We start from the raw sequence: 27,152 nt of genomic DNA, 5'->3' as shown, positions 1-27,152 counted from the left end.
AGCCCATATTAACATGTGCTGAAGTGAGGTGTTGTTATACCATTCTCTGTATTTCTAGTATGTTTGAAATACTTCAAATTTTAAAAACAATAACAAACATTATAAAGGAGCAATTTTCTATTACCTAGAAAATCTAGATCCACAAAAGGAGATGTAAAAAAAGCAATTTTGCATCATCATTAGTAAGAGCAAAAAATTGCGACCAACTCCATAAGTCCATCAAAAGGAAAACAGCTACACAAAATGCAGTATATTCATAGGACAGAATCCCATCTTGCAGTTAAAATGAATGATCTAGCTGCATATGTAAACACACAAATGCCCTTGTGGGGTGGGAAAGAAAGCATGTTTCAGAAAAACATAGGCAATATAGGACCATTTCTTTCAAGCACCTGTGCACATACAAGTGCATGTACACACACACACACGTACACACACACACACATACATACACACACCCTGAATCTAACCTTAAGGAAACATCAGACAAACCCAAATTAAGGGACATGCTTCAAAATAATGGGCCTGTATTCTTCCAGAGACTCAAGGTCATGAAAATCAAGGAAAGACTGAGGAAATGATCCAGAATGAAGGACGCTAAAGACACATGACAACCAAATACAAGGCATGATTCTGAACTGGATCCTTTCACTATGAAGACCTTCTTGGGACTCTCTTCCAGCATGGCTGAAGACAACTCTTCACACAAGATGGTAGCAACAAGTCATAGGTGCAGTTGCACCAAATTCACAGAAGATTAATTGAAAATTCTCATCAATAGCTTCAATCAAAAACTTTACTCAGATTACGCTATCAAACAAAAACTTGCTTTAGAAATCAATACAGAAGATCCGTCCAGAATCCAGATTTGGTTTCAGAATCGAAGAGCTAGGCACAGATTCCAGGAAAGACCAGACCTGAGACTTTAGAGTCAAGCCAGAGCCATAAGCAAGATCAACCTGGCAGAGAAGCCAGACGGTGTCGTACTACCTACAGCACCTCTCAACTACGCACTCTCAACAAGGCATTTATGAAAAACCCATACCCTGGGATTGATTCCAGAGAACAAATTGCTAAATAAATTGGTGCTCCAGGCTGGGCATGGTGGCTCACACCTGTAATCCCAACACTTTGGGAGGCTGAGGCGGGTGGATCACCTGAGGTCAGGAGTTCGAAACCAGCCTGACCAACATGGAGAAACCCCATCTCTACTAAAAATACAAACTTAGCCGGACATGGTGGCACATGCCTGCAATCCCAGCTACTGGGGAGGCTGAGGCGGGAGAATCTCTTGAACCCAGGAGGCAGAGGTTGCGGTGAGCAGAGATCGCGCCATTGAACTCCAGTCTGGGCAACAAGAGCGAAACTCTGTCTCAAAAAAAAAAAAAAAAGAAAAGAAAAGAAAAAAAAGAAAGAAATTGGTGCTCCAGAGTCAAGAGTCCAAATTTGGTTCCAAAATCAAAGATCTAGATTTCATCTTCAGAGAAAAAGGGAACCCGTTGTGTCCTTAGAACAAGAAGACCAGGGGCAAGATCTCTGAGGGACTTCAAGGTACAGAAGACACATACAATAGCACCAACCTCACTAGCAACTCTCACTTCCCTAGAGCCAGAACATGGTGAAAACACTGAAGTTCAGTGTATTTAGTATTAACAACTTGGGTCCCAAATCTCTCTCACAGTCTTCCTGGGAGTCGATCCTTCTGCTGAAACTGCAAGCTAAGCCTTCTGAAGAGGGTAAAGAACTTGGCCAGGTGCGGTGGCTCATACTTGTAATCTCAGCACTTTGGGAGGCAGAGGCAGGAATACTGCTTGAGCCCAGGAGATTGAAACCAGCCTGAGCAGCACAGCAAGACCCTGTCTCTATGATAAAAAATAGAATAAAATAAATAAAAAGAACTGTAGGAGGCAGAGATAGGTACAAGAGGCATCACACTACCCTACTGACACAGCCTGGATCCAGAGTTCAGCAGGCCTTGAGACAATGAAAATAAACTTAATAGTAATAAAAGACCTCCTTGGGATAACTGGTAAATTATGGAGTCTGAAGATGGCTGCTAGTAAAATGTCAATGCTAATTTTCTGATTTTGACAGCTGTTTTGGAGCTTCTATAAGAGAATGACCCTGTTTGCAGGAAAGATACTAATGAATTCAAGGGTGAGAAGGCATCAGGCCAACAACTTACTCTCAAGTGATTTCAGAAAATAAAGTCCCTGATACTGGTCTCCCAACCTGTCTGCAAGTAAAAACATCATACACCTTATACCATATACTAAAACTAACTCAAAATGGATCAAATATCTAAATGTAAAAGCTAAAACTATAAAACTTTCAGAAGAAAACATAAAGAAAAAGCTTCATGATTTAGATTTGGCAATGATTTCTTGGATATAATATCAAAAGCACAGGCAACAAAAGCAAAAACAGACGAATTGGATTTCATCAGAATTAAAAACTTCTGTACATCAGAAAACACCACCAACAGAGTGAAAAGGTAATCCACAGGATGAGAGAAAATATTTGCAGATCATCTATCTGTTAAGAAATTAATACACAGAATACATGAAGAACTTCTGCAATTCAACAATAAAAAAAACACAAACCAATTCAAAACTGGGCAAAGAACTGAAATAGATCTCCAAAGAAGATATACAAACGGCCAAGGAGCACATGAAAAGATGCTCAACATCACTAATCATTAGAGAAATGTAAATCAAAACCACAATGAGATACACTTCACACTTATTAGGATGACCAGTATCAGAAAACACACACACACACACACACAAACACACACACAAAACAGCAAATGTTGGTGAGGATGTGGGGAAATCAGAACCCTTGAGCATTGCCGGTAGGAATGTAAAATGGTACAGACGCTGTGGAAAACAGTATAGTGGTTCCTCAAAAAATTAAACAAAGAACTACCATATGATCCACAACCTGTACCTAGGTATTTACCCAGAGGAATTAAAAGCAGGGTCTTGAAGAGATATTGGTACACCAATGTTAACAGCAGCGCTATTCACAATAATGAAAAAGTGGAAACAACCCAAGTGTGCATGGATAAACGAATGGATAGACAAAATACGGTATACAAGAGAATATTCTGTGGCCATAAAAAGAAAACTCTGACACATGCTATGAACATAAGGCTCAACATGGATGAATCTTGAAGAAATTATGCTAAGCGACATAAGCCAGTCACAAAGGGACAAATACCATATGATTATTCATATGATACTCAGAGTGGTCAAATTCAAAAGGCAGAAAGTATTATAGAAGGGCCGTTGCCAGTGGCTGAAGGGAGAAGAGAATCGGGAATTACTACTTAAGGGTAAAGTTTCAGTTTTGTAAGATACAAAGAATTCTGTAGATAGGCTGGGAGCAGTGGCTCACACCTGTAATCCCAGCACTTTGGGAGGCCGAAGCAGGTAGATCACTTGAGGTCAGGAGTTTGAGATCAGCCTGGCCAACATGGTGAAACCTCATCTCTACTAAAAATACAAAAATTAGTCAGGCACGGTGACACATGCCTGTAATCCCAGCTACTTGGGAGGCTGAGGCAGGAGAATTGCTTGAATCTGGGAGATGGAGGTTGCAGTGAGCTGAGATCACTCCACTGTACTCCAGCCTGGGTGACAGAGCGAGACTCCATCTTAAAAAAAAAAAAAAAAAAAAAATTCTGCAGATAGATGGTGATAATAAAAGTTGCATAACAATGTGAATATACTAATGCCACGAAACTGTATACCTAAAAATTTTAGGTTATGTATAATTAAACATAATTTAAAAAAATCTTCTGACATATACCCACCCAGAGATACCATGTGTAAATGTGGGTAAACATATTTTTGTTAAGTCTGGAAGTAAATACATAGAACTTATTAACGGCGCTACCTCTGAGAATGAGAGTTATTGTCAAAAATATTTTTAGTGTATCTTAAACTTCTAAATTCTTAAAAGAATACTGATTTTATGTATTAGGTATAACAAAAATTGATATAAAAATGCTATTTTATGGACTCATGAGAAAAAAGATAGGAAAATAACTTTCTATAAAAATACCTTTCTACCCAGGAATACTATAAAAGCTTACTATTAAAAAATAACATTTCTAAATTGTTACTTTCCAATTAATACACTGCTTTCTTGCTTGGAATTTTTTTTCAAGTAGTAATTATGATAATAAGAGACTCTTCCCAAGAGAAAATGAAGGGGGGCAAAGGGACAACATGAAACTTAAAAAAAAAAAAAAATCCTCAGAGCATAAGGCCAGATCTGGTCTGGATTTCAAAATGAAATTTTATAGAACTTATACTTATCCCCTGAAGGTTTCATGACCCAACAATGACACGAATGGTTAATAATAGCCTTTGCCCTCCCTCTGCAGTCAAACAGCCATGCAATTCCTGAACAGAGCCACTGCCCGGGGGATATTATGTGAGTATCATGTTCTTGACTTAGCAAAGGAGAAGTGGAAAATGGAAACAAGGCCACAAACTTAGATCTTTCCATTACACAGAAATTGAGGCTTCCGGGCTTCACCTTCATGATTAAAAATAGAAAAAGAAATTGACTTCACATTTTATGGAAAACAGTCAAACGAATATATTTTCTGTGAAGAATATTCATAGACATGCCATTCTTTTGTGTTTCGTTTTGACAGAAATAATTGCGATGGTGGAGCTAGTGAGGTATAAAGTGGCTGCTGCAAGACTCTTGACCAGCTAGCAGCAAGAGGCACGCTGGAGCCCACAGTAGGACAACCTTCTCCAGTCCTGACTTCCACTCCGCCTCTGGAGCAGCTGCCTCCCTTCTGACAATGACTTTCCATAATTTCCAAGCTCAACGAACACCAGGAAACATACTTTTCCAAAAATAAATCTTTCTTTTTCTGACAAGCTCCTATGACAGACATTTAGAAATTTCCCTGAAAATATTAGCTACAATAGTATACATAAATCAAATTCAATATACATGTTTCTTGGGCTTTTTACAGTATCTTTTTATAATTAATGTTTTTGTATTTCGGGGAAAACTGGGCAATAGTGAAACACTTGGCTTCATGTTGACCAGGAAAAAGGAGACTGCTTCCCTGAACTTGCTTGCTTTTTTTTTTTTCTTAAAAAAAAACCATCAAACTAGTTCTGGCTTTTGTGTCCAGACTGTGCCCAAGGATCACTAAAAACCAGGGGTGAGCATCGCACTCCTTGATGTCCAACGTCTGATGTCATCATAGAAACTCACGCCATGGAATCCCTCCACCATGCTGGCCTTGGAGGCAAGAATGGGGTCATTCCTGCAGTGAACTGTGGGAGGTTGAACTTTACAATATTACTCTCTAATGCTCAAGCCACAGTATGAAAGAACCAAACATGAGTCACTGACAGAAAAGCTCTACTGTGGAAGGCAGAACATGAGAGTGGTTGAGGGCCTCCAAAGTGTATCCAGAATCTTTCCACAGCTCCTAAATGTCCTCTCTGCCACCCTGTCACAAGCCACACATCCCCTGATCCTGAGCCTACACTAAACCCAGTCTCATCCATCTCTGCAAACACAAATCAGAGCTCTCAACATTCTAATAGGTCTTTGGCTTACTAACAATAAAAGCCAAATTCCTTACCTTGGCCCATGAGGCCTTGTTCCATCAACCCCAGGTCACAGCTCTGGCCTCAGGTTCTGCCCCTCTCCCTGTCACCCTCCAAGCTCCAGCCACACTGGCCTTTCTTCCACCAGTCACCCTAGAGCTCTGCATCTGCTGACCCCTCTGTCTGGCACTCTTCCTTCAGTCTTCACTGGCTCCCTCTTATCTCAGCATCCTTCCTTAACGCTTGCACCTAAGGGGACTTCTAGCCAACAGCATTCTCTACACCTAACCCTGTTTGATTTCTTTATATCATCAGAATTTTAAATTATACTTGTTTTTGTTTTTGTTTCTCCACTAGAATGGAAGCTTCATGAGGGTACAATGTTGGTTCAGTGCTGGACCTACATGCAGGGCCAGCACAGAGCAAGCACCCAATAATAATCTGCTGGATAAAGGTATGGGATGAGTAGGTAGTGGACGGGTGAGTGGATGGATAGATGGATGGATGGATGGATGGATGGATGGATGGATGGATAGGCAGATGGAGGGACATATGGGTGGATGGATAAGTGGATAAATGAACAAGCAAGCAAACAAACAAATGAGCATGAGCTTTTTATTCAAGGGCATTACCACTACGAAATCCTTGCCACACCACGTGATGGGGAGCCAAAGGCAGGAAGAAAGGCCTCGCCTGGATGGGCACTGAGGTAAGCATCATGTGTGAAGAGCTACCTATCTGAAATGAACCTTAAAAGATGGGGAAGATGTCAGCAGGTAGAGACAGGGAAGGAGTTCATTTCAGGTGGATGAGCAGAGACAAAGGAGAAAAAATTGTGATACTTATTCATGAAACAATAAATAATCTGCAGGAAACTAGTCTACAATTCACTGTGAAAAGCTTTTACCATGAACTGAATAGGTAATAATACATCATAAAATATGAGCCCTTAACAATTTCCCATGTGTGTTTAAATGTAAATGATCAGCTAACTGCCCATGGAAGCCTCCACATTCATGAATTTCATTAAACTACAATTTCCATGCAGAGGCTAAGATGTCGATCACCCTCGGTTTTTATTCTAGTTCCATTAACACTTCGACAGATGAGTAAGGCATTCCATGTCTGGGACTCAGAAAGCCAAGAAAACTATAAATTACTTTCAACTACAAGTCTTAAAGTAGCTACACTGCTACAATCTTGCACACTCATTGAGCAATCCACATGTTGGGCTCATCTCTCCTAGGAAAAAAGTTATTACCCCAGCATATGCCTCAATGTCACCCAGTAGAGCGGCTGATCATCAGTCACTAACATATTGAGCTGTTGTTGCTGCATCGGCTTTTCCCTGACACATCTGTAATTGCGTTGAGAAGGCACCATATTCTGGAAACATTTTCATCACTGCCTGTGTGGCAGGGGGAAGGGGTGTTGGGAGACTGAGGGCTCGTTGATGAATAAGAACAGACTCACATGTGACCTCAATAATCAAGCAAAGCCATCTTGTTTCCTGGCAGCTGCAGTAACATAGGTTGTTAAGTATTTTTAGACAGTTGGGGGTGAGGAAGGGAGGGCAGGGTGGTCCAGAAGAAACCAACACCTGGAGCAGATGATCACTGCAAGGCCTGATTCTCTCTATTCCAGTAGTTCTCAAATGTCAGTGTGCTTAGGAGCACACAAAGACCTGGTTAGAAACATAAATGGGCTACTCTTCTGCCTTCCTCATCCAGACACTCCAGGAACTCTGGCTCAGAAAACCTGGGTGGGCCCAGGACCCTGCATTTTAGTAAGCACCATGGGTGGCTTGATGCCAGTGGTCCTCAGTCTGCCGTTTGAGGAACACTACCACCAACCCCTGGATAACTTTGATAGAGAAAGAATGTGTAATCTCTGCACACAACAGTCCCAAGTCCACCAGCCTCTTCACTTCTTGGGACCTCCAAAGAATGTGACAAAAGTCCTGGTCCCCTTTTTCCCAGCAAAAGGCACTTGCACACATCCACACATACAAAACTTGTGGGATAAGCTCAGGCCAGTCTGTGAGCCCCTAAGAGTCTACTTGATCCAACTCACACCCCACTGGCCCATCCTAACCTTCTCTTAAAGACTAAGATTAAAAAAGATAACTACCTCATCAGTCATTACAGACTACACCTATACTGCAGCAAGCTGGCAAACACCTCTGTGTAGATAAGGGTTTTATCTATGCCTTTAAAAAAAGTATAGCAAGAGCTGCATTTTTTAGATTTCTATCACTTCCAGATCTTTCATTCTCTCTCCATTACTAATGCAAATGTTTCGGCAAGATTTTCTGCAAAACACCACTGACTGGCAGAACATTTTTCTACAATTACCCGGGACTGTGAAGCTCCTGGTAAATCACTTAACAAGCTAAGAATTCCCAATTAAAATACTGAGTCTGTTTAACTAAATTATTGCTATGCACAATGTATAAATCCATGGAAGGAAAAACTCTACCTCTCTCCCTTCAGAATAAAAAGGATGCTGTTAATCTTTGGCAGGTCAAGTCAGTAAGGTAAGGAGTTCGTTTTTTTAACACACACACAAATGAGATTATAAGATTAAAATAACTAGGAATCTGCCCAAAACACATATACAGGAACAAACAAATAAAGCCCTTAAACCTTAAATGCACTACCCCATTAGTGTCCTGAGAGATTGGTTTAAAGCAAAACAGATGTTTTGCTCCGGTTGGAGATTAGAAATGTCTTATGTGTCAATGGTAGAAAAGAAACAGATCCTAGTTTTTAATTTACCAGACATATTCCAGTAGAAGAGAAAAAAACTCTTCAATTTTTGCAATTTCCTTAACCTGTGCTATGGATTTAAGATGGTAAGGTGAAAGTCAATTGATTAATCAATTCATCAATGGGTTCCCAACAAAGAGACAGTCATGCCAGCCTTGTAAAGGCTTCTTTTTAAGCCCACTATGAGCTGACTTAGGACAACCATCTATTTGGAAACAAATTAAAGTGATAAAAGTGATCCCTTGCAGCTCTCCACCAGGAAGAAAAACATCTACTAAGCTCCCACCCTTTCATACCAAATATTCATGCAATAGGCAGGCATTCCCCCAGGCACTGACAAGGACTCAGGATAAATTCTGACTGTGCAGAGCAGTGGGCTGGGCTGAGTGAGGTCAGGAGCCCCACCATCTCTACACCCAACTGACTCCCCAGAGGGTTGAGCTGATCTCATAATTCATGGAAAGCAGGTGTTCAGACAGAAAGGATCAGAAATCCAGGTGATTCCATGTGTGGTGAGAGGTCTGGCCAGGTGGCGCCCTAGCCCTGGTAGGAGGCCTTCCATGTGGCAGCCTAGGTCCCAGAAGTCAGCGTCACTGACAAAGACTGCACAACAGCAACAACTCTGTAATGAGGATGCTTTGCTGAGTTCCCACTTCTGTTTTGGTGATACTTCAGCATAAACAAAGCTGGACTCTCAGTCAGCGTTTGTTCAATAAATTAATATGACAAAATGAACTAATATTACTGGAGTAATTGACAGGATCTGGCTACCATCTTGGCAACCAGACTTTAAAACATACTCCTGCAGCAAGTCAACAACTCGAGCTTGGTTCAGGCCATGTGAACACTGAAGCTGAAACCAACCACAATTAGGGAGCTAGAATCTAGAATTCAAGCCTAAAAACAGAGTGAAAAGGAGTACATTTAAATAACTGTTCTTCCATGAAGAGATGCAAAGTTATTAGCAACAACATAATTCTTCCTTATATTCAGAGTACTTCTCATTTGATTTGTCCCCCAAACTGAAATATGCAGCAAGTGAGAGCTCCCCTCTGTGCACCTGTGATGGGGCCACCTGGTAGAAGCAAGCCACCTGTGTGCTCATGTGTCCTTCATTTCATTCCACAGCAGGTAATGAAAAGGCTGCCCCTGTCACTGGAAGTATAAATAAATAAAACCAAATGGAATTATTTTCCCCCACACCCCCTTACCCTACATATTTCTTTCAGATCCTACAAAAGCCATGAATGTCTCAATCTTGACATTCCAAGGTCCAGGCTCAGGGATTAATGCTTGCTGATAAGACAAGTATACAGAGAAAATTATGGACAGAGCAACGGTGATACTCAGAGGAGCGTAAAATTAATAGCTCCGTAAAATTGAAGGCACCGTGTTTCGCTAGCCAACTCATCCCAGTGATTTGTCAATAAACACATCCGTTAACTCAAACATGTATATTTGAAAGTTCATTTTTTTAGCTCCTTCCAGCATTTCAATTTAATGAGGGCTTTGATGGCACTAAATAAATGAGAATGTAAATAATTAATGGCAACACTATGAACTAAGTGGGCCCTAGGCCCCAGGGAAGAGTCCTTCAATTACCAATGGCCCTTCTCACCAGGAAAAACCTCCATCTGCCCCCCAATCTATGTGAGGCTCAGGAAAACAAGCCCTACGCAGAGAAAGAGCACTTAAGATTAAAACAAGACAAGAATAAGCTTCTATCATAGAAATGGCAGGCTAGGGTGTTAAAATCTCCCAATATCTAGCCACCAATGGAAGAGCTCATGCACCAGCAATCATGCACTACGCAATAATAAGCAGGATGTTCCTACCAGAATCATGTTCTCCTGCAAAAAATGCACCAGGCAAAACAGCAGTCAGTTGGTTCTGCTGCTGACTATGGTCAGCTCATAGTGGGCTTAAAAAGAAGCCTTTACAAGGCTGGCATGACTGTCTCTTTGTTGGGAACCCATTGATGAATTGATTAATCAATTGACTTTCACCTTACCATCTTAAATCCATAGCACAGGTTAAGGAAATTGCAAAAATTGAAGAGTTTTTTTCTCTTCTACTGGAATATGTCTGGTAAATTAAAACAGCAGTGACAATGGCCTTCTCTGAACTCAGGACATTCATAGACACCACAGCCCACCAGCTGTGAGCACCACTGCTAAACAAACACCACCCCTCCCACCCACACACACCTCCCTGGACAGGGCAGTGAACAACACTCAGGGAGCTTGAGTTTTATGAGTGGTGTGGACCATGATAGCAGATGGTGTGAAGTCTGTGAAATACACCATCAGAGCAACAGGGCAGAGTAGAGTAGCTGAAGGGGCTTCCTGGGAACTGTGGGGGTCAGAGAATCTTGGAGAAGGAGGGGGAGACCCTGGAATTGAGACAAGAGCTCCGAGGTAGGAAAGAGCTTGACCTTCTTCTCAGCAAGGGAGAGGAGGCAACAGCAGATGCAGTAGGTGAAGCATAGAGATGGAGGGAAAGACAGCTGCAGAGCAGGCAAGAGAGGGCCACGGACGCCTGGTCACTTAGGCCCTGGGAAATGACAGCAAGGAATGCAAGGCTTCAGCAAAATGCACTTGGAAGGCACTGAAGAGTTCTAAGGAGGAGCACAAACTGAATGGTCTTGTAACCTTTCCTAAGTTGTCTTATGCTGTCCACCTCTTTCACTGTCATTAACCTTTCAGGTTTATGTTGCCCAAAATCTATCCCCGGCTGGCTGGGCAGCAGCAGTTCCTTCTCTTCCTCACAGTGCCTAGCACACCATCAAATACCAAAACAACACTTGGTGCTTACATACATACACAAATGCATGCACACATACCCACATGCACATGCACATGGGCACACACATCACATATACACACACACATACACATATGCACACATACCCATGCACACATATACATCCATATACACGCACACATCGTCCATTTGTTCAGATAGTTTAAAGAACTTATTTATATTTTAAAAGAACCTGCTAAAAGAATCATTTTTCTATAACTTTAAAATTTGCCAAAAGAACCATTTTTCTTTAATGTAATTGTAGCAGTTTTCATTACTGATTGGAATATAATGGAAAAATAAAACACTGAGAATTAAAAGCTTAATTGATAGAAACACGTGTTTATCTATCAGTAAAAAGAATTTGGCTGTGCTCCTCCTATCAACACAAAAGCAAGCAAATTAGCTATTTGCTCCATGAGGAAACTCCTTCTAATTGAGAAGAAAAGGCAGAGAGAGGCCCCAGGCACAGGCCAGCACCAACCTAACACAGGCCGCTTCCGCGCCTACCCGCCGCCACCTACTGGAGAGCTAGGGGCAGAGCGCAGTGCAATGTCCAGGGTCTGAAGCTTCTGGGGGTCAGGAAACTGGTCCATGTAAATGAAGTTGATGCAAGACAATTTGTGTATTTGAAGAGAAAACTCCTAAAGGATTCAGAAATAACTAAAAGTCTTTTTTAATCCTTATAAGTTAACATGGCTCGTTAGAAGTTTAAAAAACGCCTACTTGAGGATTTTTTGATTTGGGGAGAGGGATTTATTGTATAAGGTGTACAGCATGATGCTCCGATCTACATACACATAGTGAAGTGATTACTACAGTCAAGTAAATTACATGTCCAGCATCTCACACAGTTACCGTCCTTTCTTCTGTGTGTGCTGAGAATTCCTAAATCTGCTCCCAGTGCACAATATGATACTGCACTCCTTGTGGTGTACATTAGATCTTGAGACTTACTCACCCAAAATAACTGCATCTTTGTACCCTTTGACCTAAACAAGAAGAGGGTACTGGTTGAAAGAAAGGTGAAGATTCTAAAGGCAAAATGTACTATTCTACCATTTCCAGAAAAATATTTAGAATGAAAAAAAGACTAAAATTTTTCTCCAAATAGAGTTAAAGCAGAATAATAAATAAAAACTATGGAATAATGATCAAATAAAACCGGAGGGAGTAGCCAGAGGCAAGATGTAAACCCAGAGAGAATGACGTCCTGGGAAACAAGGCTCCAGCCATTTCCAGGGGCAAAAGTGGGCAGCAGTGGCAAGAAAGGGGTTCTGAAAAATGGGCATGAAATAAAGCAATGTGAGGTCACTGGGGCCCTCGGTGAGGACCTTTACAGACCCAAGGACACTGAGGCAGAGCAGAAGGGAGGAAATGGAAGCATTTCTCAATTGGAGACATTTGGGCATATTTAAAACCCAATGGGATAAGATGGATGACTGTGAGAGGCAGACAGACCCAACAAGAGGACAGAGGCTTCCAGGAAGCTGCTGAGGAGGTGGAAGGGAAGGGCTCCAAAGTCCAGGTCGGTCTAGACCCACAGCCGAGCAGTCACACAGGCCCCATCTTCAGAGGGGCCCCACCTTTCGTTTTATGCTCTATGTCACCATCTTGAAATTTGTAATATTTTTTGAACAAGGGGCCCCACATTTTCATTTTACACTGGGCCTCTCAAATTATGTACCTGGTCCTGGCCCCAGGGAGAGGCTGGCCTCAGCCCAGGAAAGGGTAGCTCTGCTACCACGGTGGCAGAAGGGGGATAGAGAAGCAGAGTCAACACCATCTGCTGGCTTCTTTCCCTGCAAAGCTGAGAGTTGTCTGCTGTGAATGAGCCAGAGGACAGACAAGGGGAAAGAGGTTAGCACTTCATCTAACATGGAGGTATCTGGTAGACTTCACCTGAACCAAGTAATAAGGCTGGTATCACCGGTAACAAGACAAATCAATACCACATACCTCCTGGTAGGATGCACTATGAAGGGCACAAGATCACTTTTGTGCTATTTCCTATTCCTGTCAACATGCATTACCTCAATATAATCATAGAAAACCCAAAGTGAGAAACATTCTACAAAATAGTAGACTAGTACTCTTGAAAAGTATCAATGTCACAAAAGACAAGGAAAGGCTGAGGAACTGTCACAGATTGGAGAAGACTAAGCAGAAATGACAACTAAATGCCGTGTGGAATCCTGCATTATCCCGGAGCAGAAAAAAGACATTTTAAAAACCTAGTGAACTTTGGCTGGGCGCAGTGGTTCACACCTGTAATCCCAGCACTTTGGGAGGCCGAGGCAGGTGGATCACGAGGGCAGGAGATCGAGACCATCCTGGCTAACATGGTAAAACCCTGTCTCTACTAAAAAAATACAAAAAAATTAGCCGGGCATGGTGGCACGTGCCTATAGTCCCAGCTACTTGGGAGGCTTAGGCAGAAGAATGGCATGAACCCGGGAGGTGGAGCTTGCAATGAACAGAGATCACGCCACTGCACTCCAGCCTGGGAGACAGAGCGAGAATCCGTCTGAAAAACAAACAAACAAACAAACGAAAAACCTAGTGAACTTCAAATAAGGTTTGTAATATAGTTAATATAATAGTACTATATCAACATTAATTTCAAAGTCTTGGTCATTGTACTATGGTTATGTAGACATTGAAATTAGAGGCAGTTGGGTAAAAAAGTATATGGAAACTCTGTTTTTTCAACTTTTCTGTAAGTCTCAAATTATTTCACAATAAAAAGCTTACATTTTCATGTGGACTTTTCATTTGTGATTTTTTTTAATGTCATCAGTCATTCCAAGACCCTCAGTTACTACCACTGAAGTCTAGCCTACTACATCAGACATGTTCCTCAATACAGTCAGAAACTGCTATGGTTTGGATTTGTGTCCCCACCCAAATCTCACATTGAATTGGAATCCCCAGCATTGGAGGAGGGGCCTGGTGGGAGGTGACTGGATCATGGAGGTAGACTTCCCCCTTGCTGTTCTCGTGACAGTGAGTTCTCATGAGATCTGGTTGTTTAAAAATGTGTAGTACCTCCCCCTGCTTTCTCTTATTTCTGCTCTGGCCATGTGAAGATGTGCCTGCTTCCCCTTCACCTTCCACCATGATTGTAAGTTTCCTGAGGCCTCTGCAGCCATCCTTCCTGCACAGCCTGCAGAACTGTAAGCCAATTAAACCTCTTTTTTTAATAAATTACCCCATCTCAGGTATTTCTTTATAGCAGTATGAGAATAAACTAATACAGAAACAAAAAAGAAAGATTATGTTCCACTTTAAAAATCTGGCTTTGGCCAGGCATGGTGACTCTTGCCTGTAATCTCAGCACTTTGGGAGGCTGAGGCCCTAGGTGGATCAGTTGAGCCCAGGAGTTCAAGACCACCCTGGGCAACATGGTAAAACTCCCTCTCTACACAAATTCAAAAATTAGCCCAGCATGGTAGCGTATGCCTGTAGTCCCAGCTACTCAGGAGGCTGAGGTAGGAGGATCACTTGAGCCTGGGAGGTCGAGGCTGGAGTGAGCCATGATCGCACCACTGCACTCCAGCCTGGGTGACAGAGCAAGACCCTGTCTCAAAAAAAAAAAAAAAAAAAAAAAAAGGCCGGGCACAGTGGCTCACACCTGTAATCCCAGCACTTTGGTTGGCCGTGGCAGGCAGATCACCTGAGGTCAGGAGTTTGAGACCAGACTGACCAACATGGAGAAACCCCGTCTCTACTAAAAATACAAAATTAGCAGGGTATGGTGGTGGGCGCCTGTAATCCCAGCTATTCGAGAGGCTGAGGCAGGAGAATTGCTTGAACCCAGGAGGCGGAGGTTGCAGTGAGCCAAGATGGCGCCATTGTGCTCCAGCCTGGGCAACAAGAGCGAGACTGCATCTCAAAAAAAAAAAAAAAAAAAAAAATCTGGCTTTGAACAGGTTGCCCAGCTTCACGTTTCTATCATGCTGTCCCCTTACTGCCGCATCACTGGCCATCACAGCATCCTAGCAAGGGAGGGAGACCGGGAAGGAAGAACGGAAATGTTTGCTCAGTCCTTCTTCCTCTGCCTGCCAGGCCCTACATGTCTCTATCCAGTCAGTGTGTTAATTAAGCCTTTACAAGTATGCTAAGCATCTATGAGACCACGCGGGTTCCAAGGACTATTACACATTTCCTTTCTCTATTTTAATTAACTTTTATTTCATGAAAGCTTACAAATTGGCAGCAAATCCAGGTCAGACACTGCTTTAGAAAAATGGAGATTTACAGCAAACCTTGGGGGGCACATCTACCCACACCTGGGACCAAACCCAATTCAGGTAACCATTCGGAATGGGTGAACCGGCCAATCCAGGGCCATTGTTCTGCTGCCACCAAGGGGCAGGTGGGCGCCATGGCACCTGGCCAAGGGAAGGGAAGCCCAGGGGAAGAACCTGGCTCTGCACAGGACATGTCCTCTGGAATTCAAAGGCAGGAGGAGGCAAGGGAGAAGTGCTGTACCCACCAGCCACAGTACTCAGGAGTGCACCGTAAACATGCACTCTTGGGAAGGCAGGCATTAAAATAAATACAAGGTTGCAACAATGATGTATTTCCTCAGACCGAGGACTGTTCCAGGGACTAAAGAGATGTTACAGGCACCCAACGGACGGAGCCACGCACCAGACTCCAGGCTTACCTGCTTTGGGTCAGAGGTAGCAGTGCCGGGAGCTGGCGATTCCAGCTCTATGGTCACAGGCCCATCATTCTGAATGTGCACCTGCATGTAGGCCCCAAACTTGCCATCTGAAAAAGCAATCCAAACAGTTACCAAAGATGGAGACACCAGATTACTCCATCCAAAAGCACACTGTATTAGTTCATTTTCACACTGCTAATAAAGACATACTCAATACTGGGAAACTTACAAAAGAAAGAGGTTTAACGGACTCACAGTTCCTCATGGCTGGGAAGGCCTCACAATCATGGCGGAAGGCAAGGAGAAGCAAATCAGATCTTACATGGATGGCAGTAGGCAAAAAGAGAGAGAGCTTGTGCAGGGAAACTCCCGTTTTTAAAACCATCAGATCTCATGAGACTTATTCACTATCACGAGAACAGCACAGGAAAGACCCGCCCCCATGATTCAATTACCTCCTACCAGGTTCCTCCCACAAAACATACAAATTGTGAGAGTTACAATTCAAGATGAGATTTGGGTGGGGGCACAGCCAAACCATATCACACACCTAGATCAGCGTGATCCAAAACCCGGGTCACAGTGGGAGAAGGAGGTTGACTGGGAGGAGGATCGGCCACTCAACACAGGAAAAGTTGGCCAGCCCTGTAAGAGGGATGGAAATGCAGGATTAAGTAGCACAGATGCTGCTGCGTGCCCAACAGATTTGGCAAGAAATAAAAGGTCTGGTAACACCAAGGGTGGGAAAGAATGTGGGTTACCGGGACTGTACATGGTGGGAAGGCAAACACAGAGCATTCTGGAAGGCCATGTTTGCACTGTATGCAGTGAAGCCCTCCATCTCCCTCCATGGAAGGCACTGCTTTTGGGCTACTGCGGCACAGGCAGGCCTCACACCCTGAGGTCCTTCTGCAACCTGGGTGACCTCCATGAGTCTCTGTTCCTGCCACCACAACCTCACAAATTCCTTCTCTGAGTCTTTCCTACCAGTGGGTCCCTAACTTCAGAAGGACTCAGCAAAATGGGCATGCCAACAGACAGCTTTCTTTGGCCCACAGACAGCAGCATTGGAAATTGTATTAGAAGTACCCAAGCTGTTGGCCATGTTTATAAGCAAGATTAACCTAGATCCTACTGGATAGCCAAAGGTGCTCAAATAATGATGACTTTCTGTGACCTCCTATCAGATTAAAGTGGCCGTTCAAATCAACAGAGCTTTTGTCTCATCCATGTCAGACTAACTAAAAAGACATCAGCTGGGAAGGAAATCATGTGTTTAATTGCATGCTAAAATTATGGCTACAATTAGTAGAAAATTTCAGTCACTGCACTCCTCAGGGAGGCTGAAGGCAGGCTCAAGAGGACAGGAATTATTTCCGACCTTGAATTTCTGTTGCCAGGATATACAGCATATGCTTCACCTGGTTTATCATTCCAAGTAGTGAGAAATTTATTTTCTTTTCCTGTTTTTCTTCAGTTAAGAATAGAACTATTATGTGAATTTCCATCCGTACAGATGATAAATCCAAAGACATGTTTTAAGAGATCTTAAAATGGTAACATTTTTTTCCAGTCCAGATCAAAGGGTAAAGCGCCCAAAAAGAATTATACTAGCCAGAGAAAATAAACACATTTTAAAAAAAAACACACACACACACACACAAAAGCATATCTATAAAATGACATCTGGGCTCCTATGGTGATATAATCAAATTGTTCTTAAATATTAAGTCCCAGCGTTCTTTCTACCCAGAGCTGCAGGTTAAGCACATGTTAGACACGCTTATGCTGCATGTTTAAAGCAGGAAAGCTCTCAGCTGGAGCCTAACCACCCATGAACTCATCTCCAGCAGAACTTTTCAAGGCCCTAACAGCTGTAAACCAGAGTGCCTCCCTGCAGATTCTCTGTGTAGCTACAAAAACTGGTGTCCATGCCCCTCTGGACAATGCTTCACTGACTTTAGCCACCAGCCAAGAAGGCTCACACCACCTCTCCGGGCCCCAGTTTGTTCTGGTGCAACAGGACAGTTGTCCTGGGATGGTTACAAAGGTGCACATAGGTTAGTACACAGCCCAGCACAGTGAGTGTACAGGAAATCATAGTCACTATTATTACTATTGTCATGCCTACCACTGTCCATGGTAGTATATGCGCAAATTGCAGGGATGGGACAGAAAAATATTATGCCAAAAAAGTATACTCTGAAAGAAAAATGGGGAGAACAAAAGGCATGTACCAGTGCTTCTTGGCCTGGCTGGGAGCAAGCCCACATTCGCTGCTCTCCAGAGCTGGCCCTGTGTGGCCATGAATGGGCTGGACCTCAGCCAACCTTTGGGGACCAGTATGGGACATGGGCACTAGACACTGAGCCTCAGGTCAGCCCATCTAAGCACATCCCCTAAAGGCAGTTATCTGCCACCAAGGAGGCATTCTCACCCCACAGGCTTCCTTCTTCATTCTACTTTCAATCTGTTCAGAACCTGAGCAGGCAAGAGGCCGTTACTGATGGAAACCCCAACAGTGGGTTACAGGCTGGGATCTCAAGAAATTAAGCAAATCAGTGGCATTGAGGGGTTCAAAATAAGCCTGGGGCCAGGCTGGAGCCACTGCCTGCTAGAGGAGTTTGATCTGGATGTGCAGGATTGTGCCTAGAGCCTTTGGGAGTATGACTCTGGAAGCCGCTAGCATCCATGGTGGTTCTGACCTCAAGTACAGGGCTGCTTCTACAGAGACAGGAGTGTTCCTTGGCATCCCCAGTGCCCCAGAGGCTGGGCCAGTGCCAGTGAACCACCACTGGGACAACACAGCAGCAGACGCCTGGCTCAAAGGTGCCTGGAAAGCTGAGGCAAGGGCTCTGGGGCCTTAGGCAAAGACCAGTAGCTCTAGGAATGACATGTCCTAAGTGACTTGGTGGTGAAAATAACTGTTTTGTCAGCAAATGGGTGCATTACAGGCCCTTCAGGCCCTGGCAGCTGATTTTCCCACAGTTTGAGGGCTAGGCCTAGGTCTGACTGCATGCCACACTCAGGGCCATGGAGGGAACTGGAAAGGCAGACCTGGGGCTCTTGTGGCTTCTTCCCAGGCTTTGGGCTCCCCTTATCAGGGTTCTCCGCTTGGCTCTGCAACAGCGCAGAGGTGGTGTCTACATCTGAGGGTGGTGTCTACAACAGATTCATTTCTTGGAAACAAGTGTCTCAAGCCTGGAACTTTGTAGCAAGAAGGATTGGAGGACCCAAAATACCTAACTATGGAAAAGTGAGGGCACCTTTCACTAACAGGGCCACCCTCAATTCCAAACCAAAGAGTGTCAAAGCCATGAGAAAAAACAAACATTATGACGGTAAATGTCTAGGACCAAAGTTTACCTTTAGCTGGGAAGTTAAATTCCCAACTATGCCTACATCCTGAGGTCATAAATTCAAGGCAATTAAGGTAGCCTTCTTGCGTAACAGGAGATCCAAGGCAAGGAGCTCCCTGATTATCAAACTTTGCTCAGACATCTCTGGGCCCTGCTGGGGTCCTTGACATCACTCTGCCTGGGATAACTCTGTAGGGTTGAAGGCTGTATGGTTGTCTACTGAGGCTCAAGGAAGCCTGTGTGGGGATGATGCAGTGTTTGAGGCCCCCAAAGGACCTACAAGGACACCTGTATGACACATCTCAGACACAGTTTGGACAAGGCTGCTGCATGAACCCAGACTCAATCGAGCATGGCCACCCTTCCACAAAGAACAGCAGGGGAGGTGGCTTCTGAGCTCATGAGGTCATGGGATATGATTTCATATCTTATTTCCTTCGGTCTTCAAAGCTTTTGGATTTGATTATGTTACAGAATTAATCTTGGCCTGTAATTTCTCCCTGGGACTGTGATAATGGGATAGGGTCTGCATTCAAATCCAGTGCATTTCCATGTTGCTGGCACTTTATTATGAGTTTCTTATGTATTTTACTATTGCAGTATATTGTCACTTAACCTCACTGCAGGAGCTCTGGTGTGCTGGGCTGGGCATTGTGGCTGGACACGGCTTGGGAAACAGCCTAGGGAATAAGTCTTCACCTTGGGAGCAGAGTGGCCTTGGAAGGTCTTCATGGCAGGGTTCTGACCCAGTTCAGAGCCTCCAAGGACAAAAGACAGCAGGAGCAGCCTAACATAGGCTCCAAGGTAGACTGGTCTGAGTTGGTGAGGCTTCCTTCCCTGACAGGGCACCCCCATGGCCAGAGTGAGCCTCTGCTCAGAACCACCTTCCATCAGTTCCTGTCACTCCCATGACAAGAGCCATAGTCCCTGGAGTAGCATGCCCTCTATTGTGCATGCTCTTTTTCTGTCTCTACACACACACACACACACACACACACACACATATAGTTCTTCTTGTAAGTACTGTTGAGAAGTAAGACAAAGTGATCCCTGTAAGTTTTCCTAACTTAAAAGTATGTTATTATAATACCATAGAACACATGGGGGAAGTGGCTCACTCAGGCTGCTGTGTTGGGTATGTCCTGAAAGGAGACCCAGCTGGAGGCAGGAGGCCCATTAATAGGCTGTCACAAAAATTCAGATGAAAGATGCAGACGGCCTGCGCCAGGGTGGGTGCAGAAGCGGCGTTCTGCTCTCAGCTTCCGTGTGCATGTCCCAGGTGAGGCAAACAGGATTTGCTGATAGAGCAGATGTGGGGAGGAGAAGCCATGCCAAACTCTGAAGTTTCACCCCATAAGTGCATTTATTAGAAAATAAGGCTAAAACCAAATTATTAGAAAATAAGACTAAACCCGAATGAAATAAGAAACCAGGAAAAGAAACCAAATAAATCACACACTCATTAAAGTGAAGAAGATGAAGTGAAAAGAGTGAAGAAGATTAAAGCAAAACAATGAAATACAAAAAAAACTAAAAACGCTGATTAAGAAAAAAAGGAGGAAAATACAACCAAACGACATGAGAAAATTAATGTGACTCTAGATATAGAGATCTTTCAAAATAATTTTAAAAATCTATAAAATTGCTAGGCACAGCGGTTCATGCCTGTAATCCCAGCACTTTGAGAGGCTGAGGCGGGCGGATCACAAGGTCGGGAGATCGAGACCATCCTGGCTAAAACAGTGAAACCCCATCTCTACTAAAAATACAAAAAATTAGCTGGGCGTGGTGGCATACGCCTGTACTCCCAGCTACTCAGGAGACTGAGGCAGAAGAATCGCTTGAACCCAGGAGGCGGAGGTCGCAATGAGCCGAGATCGTGCCACTGCACTCCAGCCTGGCGACAGAGCAAGACTCCATCTCAGAAAAAAAAAAAAAAAATCTATAAAATTGTCTTCTAATAAGTTGGAAAATCCAGCTGTGAAGGAGAGGACAGGTAAAGTGTACTGCCCAGAGGAACTTGAGGGATATTGGGAAACTTCCTTGGCAACAGCCAAGGAAGCCGGCCCAAAGAGATCACTAACAAGTTCTATTAAACAGTAACTCCTATGTGATTTAAATTGGTCCAGACCACGGGAAAAGATGTAAAGCTTTCTAGTCTATTCTGCAAGGCCAGTATCATCCTTACACTAAAATTAGACAGGAATTTTTTTTAAAGCATAGACAAATTTCTCCTTTGAATACAGATGCAAAAATTCTACACTAACAACACTTGGGAAATTTCTTGCAGGCATTTATTAGAAGAACACTATGCAGTGGCCAGGGAAGGTTTAATCAGCATGGCTCATGATTAGGAAATGCATTTACCAGGTTAACACTTAGTGGAAAAGACTGGAGAAAATGAAATTCTCTTCCTGTTTAAAAATGAAATTCTTAATTTGGCTAGAAACCCGCTTCTTTAAGAAGACTATGTAGAGACCTCTTTTTCCTGCAGTCAGGTAACTTAGGCACCCTGAATTATCTTCCTCACCCCCTAAGAAGTAAATCAATGTATTTAAAAAGATGTCATAAGTGGGAGTTGAACAATGAGAACACATGGACACAGGGAGGGGAACATCAAACACCAGGGCCTTTCAGGGGGTCGGGGGCAAGGGGAGGGAGAGCATTAGGGCAAATACCTAATGCGTGCAGGGCTTAAAGCCTAGATGGCAGGTTGATAGGTGCAGCAAACACCATGGCACATGTATACCTATGTAACAAATCTGCACGTTCTGCACATGTATCCCAGAACTTAAAGTAAAATAAAATTTTTTTTTTTTTGAGACAGAGTCTCGCTCTGTCACACAGGCTGGAGTGCAGTGGCACAATCTCCGCTCACTGCAACCTCCGCCTCCCGGGTTCACGCCATTCTCCTGCCTCAGCCTCCCGAGTAGCTGGGACTACAGGCGCCCACCACCATGCCCGGCTAATTTTTTGTATTTTTAGTAGAGACAGGGTTTCACCATGTTAGCCAGGATAGTCTCGATCTCCTGACCTTGTGATCCGCCTGCCTTGGCCTCCCAAAGTGCTGGGATTACAGGCGTGAGCCACCACGCCTGGCCCAAAAAATTTTTTTTAAAAAGTAAATATATTAGCCAAGATGTTCTGGATCTAGTAATTGAATGCTAACCAAGATAATGAGATTCACGAAGCCATTTTAACATACACAGATCATTTAAGAATATAACCATTCTTAAAAATACATAAGATTTTTATTAAAGTCCTAATTTATTTTTACACTTCTAATGCAAATATATATATGGAATAAACTTATTTCAAAAAAAAAGATGGATTGATTAAGCAAGTACTTCAGTAATAACTGTTACAGGCAAAGACCAAGGATGGAGGCTAAAATTAGTGAGTGGGAGTAGGCTGAGTAACAGGATATTTGCATAGTCTCAAATTATCTCCACACAAAACACAGACCAATTACAAAGTGGGAAACAGTAACTTGACAGAGAAAAATCTGGCAAATAATGAGACATGTCGACATCATATGCCCCAACACGGTGCACTGAGAAGGGTACAAGATCACTTTTGTAGTGTTCCTGCCAAAAATGCCTAACTTTAATCATGAGAAGACATCAGGCGGACACAAAATGCGGGACATTCTACAAACTGACAAAATGAGTGACTCTTCAAAAATGGCAACGTCATGAAAAACAAGGAAAGACAAGGTAATCACCACATACTGGGAGAGACTAAGGAGCTGCAACAACCAAATGCGGTTTGGAATTCTGGATTGAATCCTGGACCAGAAAAAGGATATTAGTGGGACAACTGGCAAAATTCAAATAAGGTCTGTAGTTTAGTCAATAGTATGTTATCAGTGTTAATTTCCTCATTTTGATAACCGTACTATGTAAAACGTTATCAAAAGAAGTTGGATGAATCTTATTATTTGTCAAACTTTTCTGTAAGCCTAAATTATTTCAAAATAAAAAGTTAACAGCCAGGCATGGCGGCATGCACCTATAGTTCCAGGTATTTGGGAGCCTGAGAGGCAGGAGGATCACTTGAACCCAGGAGTTCCAGACCAGCCTGGGCAACACAGCAATATTCTACCTCTTTAAAAAAATTTCTTTAAATTAAGTATGGTGCCACTTGCCCATAGTCTCAGGTACTTGGAGACTAAGGCAGGAGGATTGCTTGAGCCCAGGAGCTCAAGGCTGCAGTGAGCTATGATCATGCCACTGTATTCCAGCCTGCGTGACAGAATGAGACCCTATCTCAAAAAAATAAAAAAAAGACAAAAAGAAAGTCAGCCTATGAAAGCTGTAGGAAAATTTTTAAAAATAAAAATAAATAAAATACAAAAGAGTTAAAGAAATATATTCCATCCAGCATTAATTTAGTTGGTTCAGTTGAGAGGTTTTTTGCCTAAGCCACTAGAAGGCTGGCGTTGCCACCAACTGAGATAGGTAAGCCCACAGTGGCATGGGTTGGGGTTAGGAAGTGAAATTAAGAGGTCAGGGTTAGACCCATTGAGTTTGGGGGTCTCTTAGATACCCAAGTGGGGATATGTAAACAGGCAGCCAAACTTAATGTGTCCAATACAGGGACCCAGAGGATTAATGAATTCATAACTTTAACACACTCCAGGTAAAAATAACATGATTACTTTCTGGAAGTATATAAGCTGATTTAAAAATTCATATGAAAAAATAAACATTTAAGAAGAGCTAGGAAAAACTCTAAAGGACAATGTGGGAGAAATTCACCTTACCTGGTAGGAAAGCATAGTAAAAATCCTCAATAACTAAAACAGTGTGTCTTCAGCATAAATACAGATAAGACAGACAGACAAAAAGAATGGATAGAAACGAAATTTTTTCAGTGAATGGAAGTTTTTAAAAATTAAAATTAAAAACTAAAAATAATAAATAAAATTTAAAAGTTCATAAATACATACAAGAATTTACTAGAAGATAAAGCCAGAAACTCAATTAGTAAAGCTAAAGGTTGCTTTTTAAATAAATAGTTTTGGGAAGCCATTTAGTAAATACCTGAAGAAAAAGATAAGTGTTCAATCCATGCTTTACATTTATATGGGATAAACTACAAACAGACAAAAGATTTCAAAGTAAAAAATGAAAGCATAAAAGCAGGAGAGGAGGCCAGGTGCGGTGGCTCACCCCTGTAATCCCAGCACTTTGGGAGGCCGAGGCGGGCAGATAGCCTGAGCTCAGGAGTTCAAGACCAGCCTGGGCAACACAGTGAAACCCTGTCTCTACTAAAATACAAAGAATTAGCCAGGCGTGGTGGTGTGCACCTGTAGTCCTAGCTACTCGGGAGGCTGAGGCAGGAGAATCGTGTGAACCCAGGAGGCGGAGGTTGCAGTGAGCCGAGATTGTGCCACTGCATTCCAGCCTGGACAACAGAGTGAGACTCCGTCTCCAAAAAAAAATTAAAAACAAAAAAAGGAGGAGAGGCAAAAATAGCCAAATTTCTTTGTAATTTTGGAGTAGAAAATGTCATATGAGTCATAGAAAACTTGATTCAAAAGCCAGCAGACATTTCAAAAAATTGACAATCTACTGCTTAGGGATCAAAATTGTCTACCCAGCAAACAGTCCCTTAAGCAAGGTCAAGGGGCAAATGACAAAATAGAGAAAGATAGCTGCAACTCATAGCATGTATAAAGCACTCACAGAAATAAAGAACCTGACAAATAACTTGACAGAAAAAATGAACAGGCCAGGGGAGGTAGCTCATGCCTGTAATCCCAGCACTTTGGGAGGCTAAGGTGGGAAGACGGCTTGAGCCTAGGAACTTGAGACCAGCCTGGGCAACATAGTGAGACCCTGTTTCTACAAAATATAAAAATAGCCAGGCACAGTGACTCACGCCTGTGAACCCAGCACTTTGGAAGGCCAAAGCAGGAGGAGTACCTGAGATTAAGAGTTCAAGATGAGCCTGGCCAACATGGTGAAACCCCATCTCTACTAAAAATACAAAAATTAGTTGGGCATGGTGGCAGGTGCCTGTAATCCCAGCTACTCGGGAGGCTGAGGCAGGAGAATTGCTTGAACCAGGGAAGTGGAGGTTGCAGTGAGCCAAGATGACGCCATTACATTCCAGCCTGGGCAACAAGAGCAAAACTCCATCTCAAAAAAAAAAAAAGTATATATATGTGTGTGTGTGTATGTATATAAAATTATGTATATATGCACATATATGTGTATACTTATATATACATATACATATATACACACATATATGTATCTATATATAATTTTTGTATTATATATGTATTAATATGCATTATAGATGTGTTCATATATATAATTTTTATATCTATATTAGCTGGGCATGGTAGTACATGCCTGTGGCCCCAGCTACTCAGGAGGCTGAGGTAGGAGGATTGCTTTAGCCTGGGAGGTTGAGGCTGCAGTGACCCATGATCATGATGCCACTACACTCCAGCCTGGGTGACGAAGAGCCAGACTCTGTCTCAAAAAAAAAAACAAAAAAACAAAAACAAAAAAAGGACAAAGCACATAAACAGTTAAGAGAAAAGGAAATAAGTCAGTCAAACATCTGAAAAAATGTCCAACCACACTCTGTGCATTAAAACTACAATGGGATATCTATCAGATGGGCGAAATTCTAGAAGTTCAAAATACACTCTGCCAACAGAGCTAGGAGAAATATGGTAGTCTCACACTGCAGAAAGGTGCGGTGCCTACAAACAGCCATCTGGCACCATCTATCCCATTTCTGAGAATTTCTCCAACAGGTATCTCCCGACTGCATATGAAGTGGCATATGTACAAATGTATTCATTATGTCACTGTTGTTTTTAAGAGACAAAAATTAGAAATAATCCAGGAGTCCAACAATACAAGATCTATTAAATAAGCCAGGCTATGGTCCTGCCACAGAACAGTACACAGCAGTTTAAAAAGAGAGATTTAATTTGTTCAGAATAGAAGAGAAAAAAAAAGAAAGAAGTCTCTATGAACTGGTATGAAAAGAATCTCTAGGACACACTGTGAATTTTTTTTTAAAGCCAAGATATAAAACAGTACATCACGTCATACCTTTTGTATAGAAAGGGGAATATTTTTAAAAATTCATATTTGCTCACATTTGCAAATGGATAGATGGATAGAAAAAAATAATAAAAGTAATTACCTCTAGAGAGCAAGAAAAACAGGCTGGACAGAGACATGAATGAGAGCAAACCTTTCCAATTTAGACCTTTTCATATCATTTTGATGTTTGAACTACCTCATCCTACTACCTATTCAATCATTAATTAGAAGAATAAAGTTAGAGGACTCACACCTCCCAATTTCAAAACTTACTACAAAGTTACAGTAATCAAAACAGTATGGTACTGTGTAAGTACAGAAACATAGAACAATGAACTAGAACTGTAAGTCCAGAAGTAAACCCTCATATATATGGTCACAAATATATATGTGTGTGTATATGTATATACATTATATTATATATACACATTATTAAAAATTATATATCTAATATTATATATATTATATATAATTATTTTCTGAATTTGTAGTCCCTGAATCAGTAAGGTTTTGAACTCTTCCCATTCCTCCTGCTGAATGATTCAGACTCTTCCTTTCATCCCAAGTCACCTTACTTACTTGGATTGTAACAACACTGAACAGAAGTTTCTTTCTACCTATGCCTGTATCTTCTTTTAAAAATTATCTTTATTTCTTCCAATTGAATTGTATCATAGACTCTCGGCTAAGGAGAAAGAGCTGATCCTGCAATTCATGGCCAGAAGTACGGAGGAAATTCAGGAAATGAGATAAAAGTGAGGAAGGAGAATAAGGACAGGAGGGAGAAAGAGCCCAGAGAGAATGGAAAGAATAGAAAGGATGGCAAAGCCACCAAAATGGACCAGTCCTCATCTCCTGAGACCCAGAGGCATTCATTGAACAAA

The 27,152-nt window shown here is 42.5% G+C and overlaps 1 protein-coding gene and 1 pseudogene across 2 annotated transcripts in view; one reads left to right on the top strand and one right to left on the bottom strand.

Annotated features, from left to right (window-relative positions):
- The window catches only part of DTD1 (D-aminoacyl-tRNA deacylase 1), a 171,549-nt gene that overhangs the window by 121,039 nt on the left and 23,358 nt on the right, over window positions 1-27,152 (bottom strand). The window contains exons 4-5 of one of the 2 annotated variants that reach the window (XM_019017432.4): window positions 15,834-15,940; window positions 11,495-13,688 (exon numbers count right to left, since the gene is read on the bottom strand). In XM_019017432.4, the coding sequence (XP_018872977.3) occupies window positions 13,524-13,688; window positions 15,834-15,940 (272 nt within the window). In that variant the 3' untranslated portion in view covers window positions 11,495-13,523. Of the gene's footprint in view, window positions 1-11,494; window positions 13,689-15,833; window positions 15,941-27,152 lie in introns of those variants that run through there. The other variant, XM_004061864.5, reaches the window with a different exon arrangement.
- LOC101127512 (double homeobox protein A-like) lies at window positions 684-1,656 on the top strand (annotated as a pseudogene).

This window comes from Gorilla gorilla, chromosome 21 (genome assembly GCF_029281585.2).
Source record: "Gorilla gorilla gorilla isolate KB3781 chromosome 21, NHGRI_mGorGor1-v2.1_pri, whole genome shotgun sequence".
Taxonomy (NCBI): Eukaryota; Metazoa; Chordata; class Mammalia; order Primates; family Hominidae; genus Gorilla; species Gorilla gorilla.
Note: the sequence above shows the minus strand (reverse complement) of the source record. Positions and strands in the feature narration are given on the sequence as shown.